The sequence below is a fragment of the Plodia interpunctella genome, chromosome 24 (genome assembly GCF_027563975.2).
Source record: "Plodia interpunctella isolate USDA-ARS_2022_Savannah chromosome 24, ilPloInte3.2, whole genome shotgun sequence".
Classification (NCBI taxonomy): Eukaryota; Metazoa; Arthropoda; class Insecta; order Lepidoptera; family Pyralidae; genus Plodia; species Plodia interpunctella.
In genome coordinates this window covers 6,434,121-6,448,440 of record NC_071317.1, presented here as the reverse complement: position 1 = coordinate 6,448,440, position 14,320 = coordinate 6,434,121, and the positions used below count along the sequence as shown (strand labels likewise).

General features: G+C 34.5%; 1 protein-coding gene across 1 annotated transcript; it reads left to right on the top strand.

Annotated features, from left to right (window-relative positions):
• Positions 1-270: 270 nt before the first annotated feature.
• LOC128680340 (uncharacterized) lies at positions 271-8,128 on the top strand. Its single transcript, XM_053763412.2, has 7 exons — positions 271-541; positions 1,290-1,539; positions 3,175-3,279; positions 4,160-4,261; positions 5,586-5,683; positions 6,594-6,653; positions 7,053-8,128. The coding sequence occupies exons 1-7, from the start codon at positions 511-513 to the stop codon at positions 7,109-7,111; spliced, it is 705 nt and encodes a 234-aa protein (XP_053619387.1). The 5' UTR covers positions 271-510; the 3' UTR covers positions 7,112-8,128.
• Positions 8,129-14,320: the final 6,192 nt, after the last annotated feature.

The following is a 14,320-nucleotide window of genomic DNA, read 5'->3' as shown; positions in this document are numbered from 1 at the left end:
TACTTGACTGTACTAAGGGATAATAACGTCATCAGTTGGAGCACGGGACCTTAGAAGTCCCAGTGCTTCACCCAGGTGGAGAACCTTGGTGAAGCACGGGTCCGGACCCTTTTATTGGAAAAAAATCACACAGATTTATTTATTTAGTAGCACCAAAATTTGATCAAAACCAGTTTTATAAAACCGGAATCTAACTAAACGATAAAATTGTGTACACAAGACCCAATTACTTGTTTTTTTGAACACTCAACGAAAATGAATATTGTTGTTCACCTCCAGTAAAGATCGTACGGTGTGTCAAGAATGTCTTAAAAATGGCTTTTAATCAACATTTTTTTTTGACATTGCTATTTACTATTAAATCTGTGTGAACACCTCCTTATTATAATGTTTTGTCATACTATAACAGACACAGAAGTATGACATAATTTTAAAAATCAATACATAATAATTGAAAGTTAAAACTTAATTTCATATAGATAGTATAAATTTTATAATAAGTATTGAATTATGTACTATACTAAAATGGTTCTCATCTTAAGTAAGTAAATATTACTATAAATTATTACTATACTAACTATATTAATATCTAACTGTAATCTACATTGTTCATTATCATAATTAATAGGTATTAGCTTAATTGACCGAGCGTGCGAAGCGAGCCAGGTCTAACATTGTACTTGGGGCAAGAATACATTTTTTGTATGCATACGTATGTTTGTAACGCGATAACTTTTGAATCGTTGGTCCGATTTTGATGAAAATTAAAAGGTATATAGAATATGTCAATAGAATTTTTAAGTTCGTGGGACATCAAAATCGGTTCGGTCATTTTTGAAATATTCACAATTTTGTAAAAAAATATTGCGTTCTCGAGGTCTAAGTTCGCGGCGAACAACTAGTCTAAACTAATATTAAGTACAAAGAGGAAGTGCTTGTAAGTTTGTGTGTGGGTAATACTGAGAACCACACAACTATTTTATAAATTTATGTTTTAATAGGTTGTTGCTGTTTGATGTTTATCCTCATTAATATATTACGTGTAGATTTAATTTTATAAATCTGACACATCAAAATCCGTGGCGTAGTCTAAAGTAGTCGAAGTAAAAAATCTAAGGACACATCTCGGGGCAGACTACGGAAAGTCAGTTTATTTATAATACGCAGTCATTGATAGGGATATAGTTAACGTTTCAACCATGCAGTCGCCGTGGTCACGGCCAGACTGGAGAATTTGCTGTGTGAAGTTTTTTATGTAGCTGTTAAATTAATTTCTCCTTACATTTCAGTAACTATAAGAGTACAAGTTACAGGGGACACGTCGTGTGCGTTATCCAGGGGACATAATAACCCGAAAACCAAAGAAAAGACTTACGTAGCGAAAAATAAAGATAAACTATACGATTCTAATTCAAGAACCACACCTGGTTTGTCGGTTGGTTATATCGGTGATGAAAATATAACAGGGTATTTAAAACTGCTTAAAGATAATACTAAATTGCGGTCTATAACGAGATTTCCTTTAACAACGCTCATCAGGTAATATAATATTATAGCCCACGAAATGTGACGTGATAAATAATAAATAAATAAACATAATAATACTAGCTGTAAAATATAATTAATTATATCCGAAACCTGCCTCAGGAATAGCACTATCTTCAATTAAAATAAACCGCTTCAAAATCCTTTACGTAGTTTTAAAGATCTAAGCATACCTACCTGTCTGTCCCTGTGTATACATAGATCTTGGATTTTTATGAGGGTTTTTTTAATAGATTGAGCGGTTCAAGAGGAAGGTTTAGTTGTGTAATTTATTATGGTTGACGGACCACTGGTAACATTATAAATGTGAAAGTAAGTTTGTTTTTTTTTTCTTTGTTATTTTTAAAAATATGCTTAATGAGATATCTTCAAGCTTTATACACTCATATTTTTGAAATTGTGCAAACACATAGTATGTAGGAGAAATAAATACATAGGTTACCTTACATAAAATTATACTATTATAAATTATATACCTTTTATAAAATAATACTATTATAAATTATATACCTTTCATAAAATAATACTATTATATATTATATACCTTTTATAAAATAATACTATTATATATTATATACCTTTTATAAAATAATACTATTATATATTATATACCTTTTACAAAATAATACTATTATATATTATATACCTTTTATAAAATAATACTATTATATATTATATACCTTTTATAAAATAATACTATAATAATAGACCTGGGATAAAGCTAGTAACATAATAAAAAGTACCCACATTTTACAAGCCCTTACTTGACTTGCAATGCATGTATGTATGTATGTTCAGATGGAATCTTGTAACCTGAAACCCTTGATCTGAAATTATGTAAACACGTTTAGTTCGGATAACGATGCATTATTATGATTAGCATGACATGATGGTGACATCCAGGAACGGCTCCCGACAAAGGACCCAACAACGGTTCACTGTTACGGAACGATTTTTTAGACAGGCATTGAATGCAACATGATCTTTTGGACAACAATAAAAGCTTGTGTCAAAAATTACATATACTTGTAAATAATTATCATAATTATAATGGCAAATATTATTATAATTTTATTGGCAAATATTATTATAATTTTATTGGCAAATATTATTATAATTTTATTGGCAAATATTATTATAATTTTATTGGCAAATATTATTATAATTTTATTGGCAAATATTATTATAATTTTATTGGCAAATATTATTATAATTATATTGGCAAATATTATTATAATTTTATTGGCAAAATTTATACAAAATAATAATATCTTCTTATAATTTTAATTTACTCTCGCCTATTATGCATCAGGCCTGGTTGAGGTCAAACGTGTTGAAATGTTTTATAATAATAAAAAAGGATATTATTTAAACGGTCGGATAGTATGTATGTATATATAATATATTTATATACTCTTATATTTTAGGCTACACACTGGACCGTGTTTCATATATTATAACATATTATATTCCGTGTCAATCTCAACCTTGACGTTGGAAAAATCATCGTTATTGCCACGTTTTCGATGGAGCCATGAAATTTAAAAAATATATCTAGAACATCTTCCCGAAGTCCGGAGCCTCGTCTAGATGAATTAATAATTAACTATACTTTTATAATTTTTACAGTCGCCGTCTAGCATTGAGGCAGCAAACAACAGGAACCATGAAAGGTCCCGGTGTAACAAATACGCTTAACACAAAAATACAGCCAACACCATATCCATCCACTGTGTACGTGCCCAAAACCTTTTTATTTTTAGTTTAACCTTTTCTGTCTCTCTCTCTCATTCGTCTGAGCGTTTTCCCGGTTGCAAACTCAGCCACTGAGCGTCGGAATACAGAGTTTGATTTCCTACATTTCAGTTATCAGACCATTGGCACGCATATTGACACTTGACGATATCAAGCACTTCTTGGGTTTGCCCCGTCTGCCAGGGCCAGGGGGCGGCATAGCCCCTACATTTGTTCCTTATTTTTTATTTATCCTTATTATATTACGTAATTTTCCTGTCTAAGCAAGACGTGGCCGTACCAGCGCAGTGCAGCGTGATCCGTCCCGTTTGTCTTTAATCCAATATTGCATTTGAAATTTCACCTACTTCGGCTTGTCCTACATATTTGAAATCCAAACTAAATTTTGACTTGAATAATGAAAGCTTTGTTTAGAATACAGTCTTTCCATATCCTTCCGTGGATGTCGTACGAGGCGACTAAGGGACTCATAGCCTTAGCAGACCAAACTGGACCGACTTTGATGAAATTCGGCACAGATATAGAATAAACTTTCAGGAGTAATATAGGCTACTTTGTTTTATTTTGGTCTCACCTGAGCGAAGCCGGGACGGACAGATTGTACAATAAAATTATTTAAAAAAACTGCTATTAAAGGCTTTTATTAAACTTGCAATGTAATGTAATCGTTGTTTCTAATGTCTGTCAAGTTATATTTTTTACTTGCAATGTATGTATTTATGTATATGTATGTATGTATGTGCATGTATGTATGTGTATGCATGTATGTCTATGTATGTATGTTTGTTCGGGTGGAATCTTGCTACTTAATTTTGAAGCAGATATCTTCAACCGATTGAGCTGAAATTTTTTCTTGTAGGCCAGCGCAATTCAGAGACAAGATGAGGTCAAGTGCGCCGCCCCCGGTAACCGCTGACCATCACTGCGATTTCAAGTGGACATATTGCATGCGCGTGTACAAGTTAGTATTGTAAATTATATATTGTTATACAATAATTTTATTTCGACGACCTCGGTGGCGCAGTGGTAAAGTGCTTGCCTATGAACCGAGAGGTCTTGGATTCGATCACCGGTCGGGTCATGATGGAAAATGATCTTTTTCTGATTGGCCCGGGTCTTGGATGTTTATCTATATATGTATATGTTATAAAATATCGTTGAGTTAGTATCCCATAACACAAGTTTAGAACTTACTTTGGGGCTAGCTCAATCTGTGTGAATTGTCCTAATATATTTATTTAATTTTATTAAGTACTAGCTGTGAGAAAGTGAATCTTCCTCAGAAATCACATTATCTATTGAAAACCGTGCAAAAATCTAGATCAATAAAAGTTTATTCGCGTTCGTACGGACATACCATAGACCCTATACCAATTTTTTGCATTAGGCCTGGTTGAGGTCAAACGTGCTGAAATTTTTTATAATAATAAACAAGGGTATTATTCAAACGGTCAGCAAAGTATTCGGACATTTTATACAGATTTATTTTTGACAGCAAAAAAATATGTTTAGTTGTCAGCAAATACCTATATCTAAAAGGTAGACCATTTTACAACATTTTGAACAGCAAAATTATTTAGTAAGCGTCAACAACATTTGGATAGCAACTATTGTTCAGTAATATTTGGCCAGCAAGATTTGGTCAGCAATTCTGCTGACCAAATCTTGTTCCCAAATTCTGACCAAATTCTGAAATAGAAGAAATAGATTTATTAGGTTATTTTGGGTGAATATTTGGGTCACACCCAAAATAGGCTCTCAACAAGAGAACTCCTCAACTACACGGTCATCTGTTGCAACTGCCCAAATAATTATTAACAAATAATTATTTTGCTGGCCATATCTTGCTGCCCAAATAATTATTTTGCTGCCAAAACCTTGCTGCCCAAATAATTATTTTGCTGGCCATATCTTGCTGCCCAAATAATTATTTTGCTGGCCATATCTTGCTGCCCAAATAATTATTTTGCTGGCCATATCTTGCTGCCCAAATAATTATTTTGCTGGCCATATCTTGCTGCCCAAATAATTATTTTGCTGGCCATATCTTGCTGCCCAAATAATTATTTTGCTGGCCTGCTTATATTTTAATTGCTGACAATAATCACGGTGTTCTGGGTAACAAGAATTGCCGCATGAATGTTTTTATTGCTGAACAAATCATTAAAAGGCTGACTAGGCTAACTTGTTTTTACTTACCAAATTTTAAAATGGTTGACCAAATAATTAATGCCCAAAGAAAAATACAATCAAAAATTACTGTAGGTATTATTGTTTGGTTTTAGTACGGGAGCTGTCTGCGGTCGCACTGTGTACTACACATATAACACATTTGACAGCTGGTGTGTTCTCGACTACGTCAATTGTCGTGAGGGGACTGATAGTAAGTATAACTCTCATTAGCCACGGCTGTGGCGCCCGGGTTCTGCCGAAAAAAAAGCCTTATTTTTTGAGTTATTCCGATCTGATCCCCAAAGCTGATACCTGTATCCGTTTCATTTCAATTATCTTCTATTCCATTCTGATTCCCCGCCCATCCCTAAACATGCTTTTAGTACAGCCAGTAATACAATACTGTACTGGATAATATTTTTGGATTTGCTGTCTATCGTCGGCTACCTAAGAATATATAATATATTATATATAAAATCGGGTGAAAAAAAAGTTGTACGGTGTGATGAAAATATATGATATATATATATATATATATCGATGTGAAAAACAATTAATTGACCAGTTCCCTCTGGCAGCACCCGTTCACGAGTTGACGCATGGGACAGCCATTGCGTAGCTCAACCATAATAGAGGGAACCTCACGATCCGGCCCACGAATCCATCCAACACAAAACAAATTATATCTACGATGAGAAGGAATTATTTGAGTATTGTAATACCATGGGTGTTTATGATAAAAATAAATACCTAATTCTAACTGAATCATGTTAAAAAATGTCAAGTAGAGAAAAAACTACCTACCTACTTAAGAACACGTTGTAATTTAAATAAATATAAACTTCCTAAATTTAAAAATTTGTATGGGACAAGAATACTTAACTACATGATACCCAATTATCTCAATAAACTTCCTTTAGAATTACAGGAGTAGGTACAATTTCAAAAAGTATAAATTTAAATCGAAAATATATTTTATTTTAAAATGTAATAGCGTCACACCGAACACAGATAAAACCGAGGTTTTCACGGTACGGTAATGGGTGTGTGGACTGAATGAATGTTACTGAATGATTTAATAAAAACAAATGATTTTAAAAAAGAATTCTATTTTATTACAGTATGGATAGGCATTCACACGGGCCCATGTTTGAGAATAGAACCATATTCCGAATATATTCGTAAGTATACAAATACTTCTCAAAGATAGGCTACTTTTTTTCAAAAATAAGGGGTTTATTTTCGAAAAAAGTAGCCTATGACTATAATGGGGGGGGGTGAAAGTTTGTATGAAATTCATGTCTGTTCCTTTTTTTTCACGGCTCAACTGCTCGACTGATTTCGATGATATTTGCCATGCATGTACTTAAAGAAGCCTGTTCAAGCAAAGGCTACCATTTTTTTTCAAAAATAAATACCAAGTTGACTATCGTGGTGGGTGAAACTTTGTATGGAAATCATGTCTGTCCCGCTTTCGCAGAGGAATTCACGCGTACAAAGCCGCGGTTCCAAAGCTAGTTTATCATATTACCTAGGATTATTGTCATTTTTCATTGTTAAATGTCATTGTCATTTTTCAGATTATCCATATGAAGACGATTACCATTTAGACCGCGATTTGGTCATAGACGATATGTAGAATGATGACATTTTGCACTTCGACAATGGTCTGAATGTCTTGAAAGCTGGCAGCTTTTTTGCTCAACGGGTCTCGCTTCAGCGGAGAAAGGAAATGCTGCCAGTGCTCCGGGCACGCCGCCTTGTGACGCGTTTGAAGATACTATACATTAGTCATACATAGAGTCAGATTAGTATACAAACTCATGTCGCAAGAGAAATCTCCTACAAAACTCCAGCTACAAAATATGAATATAATTACTTTCTCAACGTAATAAGGAGCATAGCTCACATTCCATTAATCGGGAAAGTGAAATTCAGCTGTTCTTAGATTTGTACAGTCAACTACTCCAATTCATTGCAAACTCGGCGCTATTACATGGCGCTATAGGTTCATGCTTGATAACTCGGTGTGCTGTTGACTGTACAAGCACTATTATCTTGTAACGACATACTGTGTAGTTAAGTACCTATAGTAAAACTGACCGGATGATTAAATTCTATATAGATTGGTTCCGTACACAAGGTTTATGTACATTTTCAACAATGGAAAATTATTTAAATTTTTGCTACAAGCTTTTATCGTCGGAGTGGTCTTGTTGCATTCAACGCGTGCTGTACCTCGTTGGGAGCCGATCCTGAGTGCATCATCGCGTCATGTCATTCATCATAATAATGCATTGTTATGAAAACTGAAGCCTGAAGTTTTTTAACAATGACAAAGACAAAGATTATTTATTTGCAAAAATATGTGTATACATTTTTTTACATTGTGGTATATGATAAGAATGAAAGGATTAAAATTTGTATTATCTTCAGGGTTCCGTCAATTTCTCTGCTGAGCCTGCTCTTGACGATTACGACTCGCGTAAGGTGAACGTTATGACACTTTCTGCTGACAGAACAATCGCAGCCTCATTAAATGTTAATTGTGTAGGTAGGGTGAATCTCTGTATTTTCTTACTAACTGTACCCTAGAGATAACTATTATATTAACTATTAAGGCTGTATTTGTATTATTTTTGTTACTTTCATAACACACGAGCTTTTGCCCTCGATGCGAAGCGGTGGTGGTGTAATGGTTAAGACCTAGGCTGCGATTGTTCAATGCCTGTGGATCGAAAGGTCCCAGGTTCGAATCCTACTCGTGCCACATGAGTTTTACCAATCTGACTCATGTATAGTTAGTTTTCATCGTCCACCACTTGCTTCCGGTGATGGAAAACATCGTGAGGAAACCTGCACACTGGTTGATTCTTATTAACTTGTGAAATGGAGAAGGCAATGGTAAACCACTCCACTAAATAATGCCAAGAAAGTTGTTGTGTGTGTTTCTTTCCACGTAATAACCACGACCTTCAGCCATGAGGAATACGACTATGAAGAGAGAGCTTTTGCCCGCGGTTACGCCTGCGTTAAATTAGTTTCCCTCGTGACTTATTATTGTCTATATCTCGGGTTCTAAGCGACGTATCGCGATGAAACCTATACCAGATTTTAAGTTAGACCATCCGCTATACAAATGTGAGAACCGCATCAAATTCCTTACAGTCGTTTTTGTGTGATGCGCGAACAAACATATAAATAGACAGAAAGAAAAAACGCACCTATATTCTTTTCCTTTAATATCTTCTATGTACAGACATAACACACAGTTATATGTATAGATGTATTTGAACCCTATTCTCAGCTCTCGTGGTTAAGACAAGTTGAAATCCTACTGCAAAGTTTACAACTGTCGAGTTTGCGCGGGTAAGTTTGTCTGTTGAAATGTTTGCTTGTTCGTGAATGATGCTTTTAATAGGTCAGTATGTTTATTTTATTAGATACAAGTGGACGTCCCGGCTTCCGGTATAAGCTACAATAAATTGTACGCCTGTAGGTGCTTCCTTTTATCACTGCACTTATGAAAAAGCCGCATCAAAATCCGTTGCGTAGTTTCGAAGAGATCTAAGCATATTCAGCCGAACAGACAGACAAACAGAGACTGTTTTATGCGCAGTGATTTTATAAGTGTCTAATCCCCTCATATTTCCAGTTATATTCAGGGTTGTAACTTCAGGTCAGCGTAAAAGTTAATCTTAAAATGTTGAAGATTTTGCTGTTTATTTGCATTTGGCCACCTGCCACCAACAAAATCCAAGGGAGAATATGATATGGTTCTACGCCACACTAAACCAGATGGACAAAATAAATATATGTGGACAATTTACTATACTCTTTATAGTATAGTAATTTGTCCATAATATAGTGGCGTATACACCACCGACAAGAGCATTATATAGCTCTTAATTAAGAAGAAGAACAAATATTACACCAATGAAGCTAATTTTCTTCATACCTTTCGTATTAGACTTGTTTCACATTGTTTCATTGCTTGGAAATCAGTGATAATATTTTTATTTATTTATTTTTCAATATATTTTGACACAAACAGTAATTATAAGAAACATTTTACAATAAAAATAATTGGTTAGATATATAAAACAAGAAAATCAACGTTTTGGACACGTTTTGAACGAAGTATGGTTTGTTGACATATCTAGGTAATTAGCGGAATTCGAATCAAGAACAGGTATTATATACATAGAAGTAACTGATTAACGCGATACGTTACATAAATAGTTTAATACATAGAAAATAGTTTATTTACAATATATACAAATAATTAAAAAATATATATTATGTAGATAAACATCCAAAACCCAGGCCTGAAAAAGATCACTTTCCATCAGTCAGTACTCTTATAGAAGTCTTCGACTGGTCTCTTCTAAAAGAAATAACGCGAATATGAAGAGGAGGTATATCTAACCAAAATAGCTGATTAATACTTAGGTAGAATAAAATAAATTCTGGACCAGATCCAGGTTCCAGCAACATGAGTCCCGAATAAGATAACTAACGTCCGTAGGAACAGGAGCGTAGATATTTAATGTCACCTTTTATACAGCCAAACTGCTTTTACAGTCTTGGCAAGACATGTGTGCGTACGGTGATTGAAACCGGGAGATGTGGCGATTGTTTCTTTATTAAATAACAAAATTTCTCTATTTAATAAACAAATAGCTTTACAGAGTTGCGTTTACATTAAAATTAAATAATGTTAATGCCAATAACGGGTTTCCCTTTCCATAACATTTTTTTTCCTTTTGTTCTGCTGTTTTTTTAATCCTGTCTTCTTTCTATTCCGAGTGTGGTGGCTAACACTGGTCAGATTTTATTCAAGTCGCCTAAAAGCATCTGTCATACATTGTGTCCACTACCGATATAGATACATACAGACTTGTCAACTCTGTCAACCGGTGTGCAGGTTTCCTCACGATGTTCCCTTCACCGGAAGATCCCTTGCATGGTCAATTTGATGAATTTTCATGATGAATGAAAAAAGAATTCGAAACTCTAAATTCTTTAATCAACTTACGATGATATTAAATATATCATTGTATTGACGTCAAATAAAAATCGTGAGAATGGGTCCACGTTTCTTTAATCTGTGATTTGCTACATGGAGCTAGATTTTTGGCAATGGAGATTTATAGTCATAAAATATATCCGAAACTGAAAGACGATTTATTTGAAAGCGGCTCACTCGAATCTACAATAACTCTTTGAAATCAATTTATAGATTATCAACAAAGTCATAAATATGTCAAGATATATTGACCGTCAAAATGGACTGTCGCTTTTGTATGTATATGAATGGTATGTACAAAACTTGAGTATCTATGGTGGTATATAGATCGATTTTTTATCTCAAGTAAAACCTTGAGCAAAATTTCTATTTCCCGTATTTCAGATTTATTGGTAACGAAGCAAGGTAAAAAAATATTCTTTTTATATTATATCAGAATGCCCCTTGTCAACGTGGTGAGATTTTTTGGCGCGAAGACAATCTGTCAATCCTTGACAGATTATTCGGCGCCAAAAAATCAGGAAAGCCAACCCCACCTAACGTGGGAAATGGCAAAGACAAAGAAGAGATTTAAAACCGTACGTAAACGTAGTGTGTAGATTTATAGAGGGGTACCATTACGTACGTAAACGTGCCCCTATATGTATATAGGTATGTCCTACACACTTTCAAAAATTTAAGAAGATTGGTTGAGTAAATAGAGCGTGAAGAGGTAAAAAAACAAACTTACTTTCGCATTTATAACATTAGCTAGGATAATGAAGGAAACTGACAAATTAAAATAGACTTTTTAGCATTCACTGACGAAACAGCGAGCACAATTTTTTGTTATAGGTAGGTACTTACAAGCCTTATTTAACTCTGTTTCCATGGTTTATGTGCCTAAGTATATACATATACTTATGTGTGTATTTTCCTACCTAATAAATAAACCTAGTATATGTTCCTCCCTCTACACTATGGAGGGCATTTAATATAGCATCTGTATTCACCGAATCTTTTATGAAACTGAGCCGACTTTGACAAGAACTTCTTTGATCGTGAGCACACAAATCCACTCCGTGAACGGACGGATATTAAAATCTGTTTTATCAGTGTTTTAGTCCATATCGCTTTGGTACCAGCGAGCTACTTCTTTGCAGTGGTTGTTACAAAATGTTAGTAGTTTGTAGCTTTGATAAATATTACGTAGTACTTATGTTCTTACATTATTATAAAAACGAAATCCCCTTCTTGCGTCTGATTACATATGAACGCAACAATCTCAAAAACTAAACGGGTTTTTGTACGATTTTCAACAATACATAGTCTGATTCCTTTGGCAAGTTCAGGTGTATTATCTATATATATATAAAACTCTTGCGTTACTGAGTGACTGACTGACAGACAACGCACAGCCGAACTTACTGGGCGTATAAAGCTGGAATTTGGTGCATAGGTTCCTAGGACAGTGTCACAGTGACAGGAGACACTAAGAAGGGATTCCTGAAATTCCCGCGGTAAAAGGATTTTTACTCACATACGAAGTTGTGGACAAAATGTAGTTTATTATGTTTATCTGAGCAAAGCCGGAACGGGCCTCTATAGTATGAAATACATTTTGCTACGGCGATAATGGCCTGTGGCCCCTTTCTTATGAAGAGATTTAGTAAAAAAGAGAAATTAAGTGCCTAATCAAATAACGAAGTCTGTTTTTCGCATAATTTATTATGTTCTCTTTTTGTTATTTTGTTATTTGTTTATTATGTTCTTTGGCATACTGGTTTCGGTATAATAAGCCTAAAACATAATTGATTTTTTGCATACGGGTAGGTAAATGCGGCATACTTAATAAACCTTTTAAGTTAGGTTAGTTTGCTTCGAATAGTTATGCGTCGAACGTTATGTTTAAAAATCACTATGCAAAATTACATTATGGCTTAATGCTTATACGTAGGTAGGTACGTATGTAGGGCTTCAGATAACATAATTCATCCCATTTTAGTGTAAGAAATTTGATGAAAAACGAATTGGAACACCTAATCTTTATCCAAACTGACGTAACATTCAGACGATCCCATTGGCCAGTATAAATCAACGAGACAAATAGCCCCGCTAACGGTTACCTGCCCCTTAATCAAAACGTGGAAATAAAAACCGCCTTACAGTTGATACCAACGTTTCAACGACCCAACCTCGGGAACGGGCTATTACACTGACTAGCGTCCCTCCTGGTAGGGACAGGTGGAACCTTTTCCACTACCACGCCGTAATTTAAGTTCCTCAACTGTGGATGATTCGTGACGTCAGCTACATTAAATAACTTCTTACTAAGTCCCATTGATATGAACCCAAAAAAATATATTATGTCAAACTAAATACCTCAATATAGTGTTCAAATCATGACCATAAAGTCACGTTAACCGTATAATAATAACATAGGTATACCTTACAGTTGACAAAGCTATGTTTTTCTAAGACGCCTCATACCGTATGAGGCAAAGAAAATATATCTTGTGTTGGATATGAAGTGGTCCAATGTAGTTATTCCTGACAAAACCACACGCTGCACACTCCTCAGAGACTAGTAAAGGCTGTAAATAGTAGTATTTTTAGAGCAGTGGGCGAAGTGTACATTTTACTTCTCACTATCGAATCGATTCGAAGTGAGACACCGCGTAGGTACCAATCACATTGCGTTGTGGTTGACATTACGTCACAATGGCGCACTGTTCTTGGTTAACTGCGTCTCACTGCGAATCGATTCGATTGTGAGAAATAGCAAAGTCGCACTACATACTCTACACAGTTTCTAATGCGTACGCTTTGCCATAGGGTGCTGTTCACTCATTCATTCGTTCATTTACTTCGCTGATTGTAATGAGAGTTGCTGAACTTCTCAGATTAGCTACTAGTTGTTTTATGAGTCATTCTCGTAGTTGGGGAAAATTGTGAGGATACTGAATGTATACATGTGTAACTAGCTGTATTTGTTTATTTATAATGCAGGACTCATTTTGTTTTGGTAAAAATAAGGCGAAAAGTCGACTTAATTAATGTACCTATCTAATGAAAGAATCTGCCAACAGAAAGACGAACTAATTAACTCTATTATTCATTAAAAATTTTAATTGTTTTGTTACTAAGTATACTAAGTATATTAAAGAATATTATTATAGAAAAAGACAAAACATAGGTACTATAGCTTTTTTAATCTATCAAAGGATTCGGAAGCGCAAATCTTACTATTATTATAAAGAGGTAAGCATTTGTGTGTTTGTTTTGTAGGCATATATTTGAGTCGGGTACCTAATCTCCAAAACTACGGAACCGATTTCAAAAATTCTTTCACCATTAGTAAGTTACATTAGCCAACATTGCTATAAGTATTGGTGGCTTATTTTATCTCAAAATTCCCACGGGAGCAAAGCCCCGGGCAACATCTTATCTCCTTATATAAAAAAAATCTAAAAATACTAACGCCCGCAACACAATCGCCGAACTCACCGAAGTATATGAAAATTGCGTAGTTTTTGTTTACAACAATGAAAAACCAGCAATGTATGGCGAATCAGCCAAACTATGGCGAAATATTCACCAAACAAAATTGAAGATCAAACGAACTTCTAAGTGAAGTTCGATCATAATTATGTGAACAGCTTCATTCGAAGCTATTTACATACGATTTACATTTATGTTCAATGTGTAATGTCAACAAATGAGGCTAACTACCTAAATTAGCTTTCCGACTATATCATTATTACTATCCTAACTAATATTAGATGTGCGAAAGTAAGTTTGTTTGTTTTTCAGCTCTTCACGCTACTCTCACGAGATGTG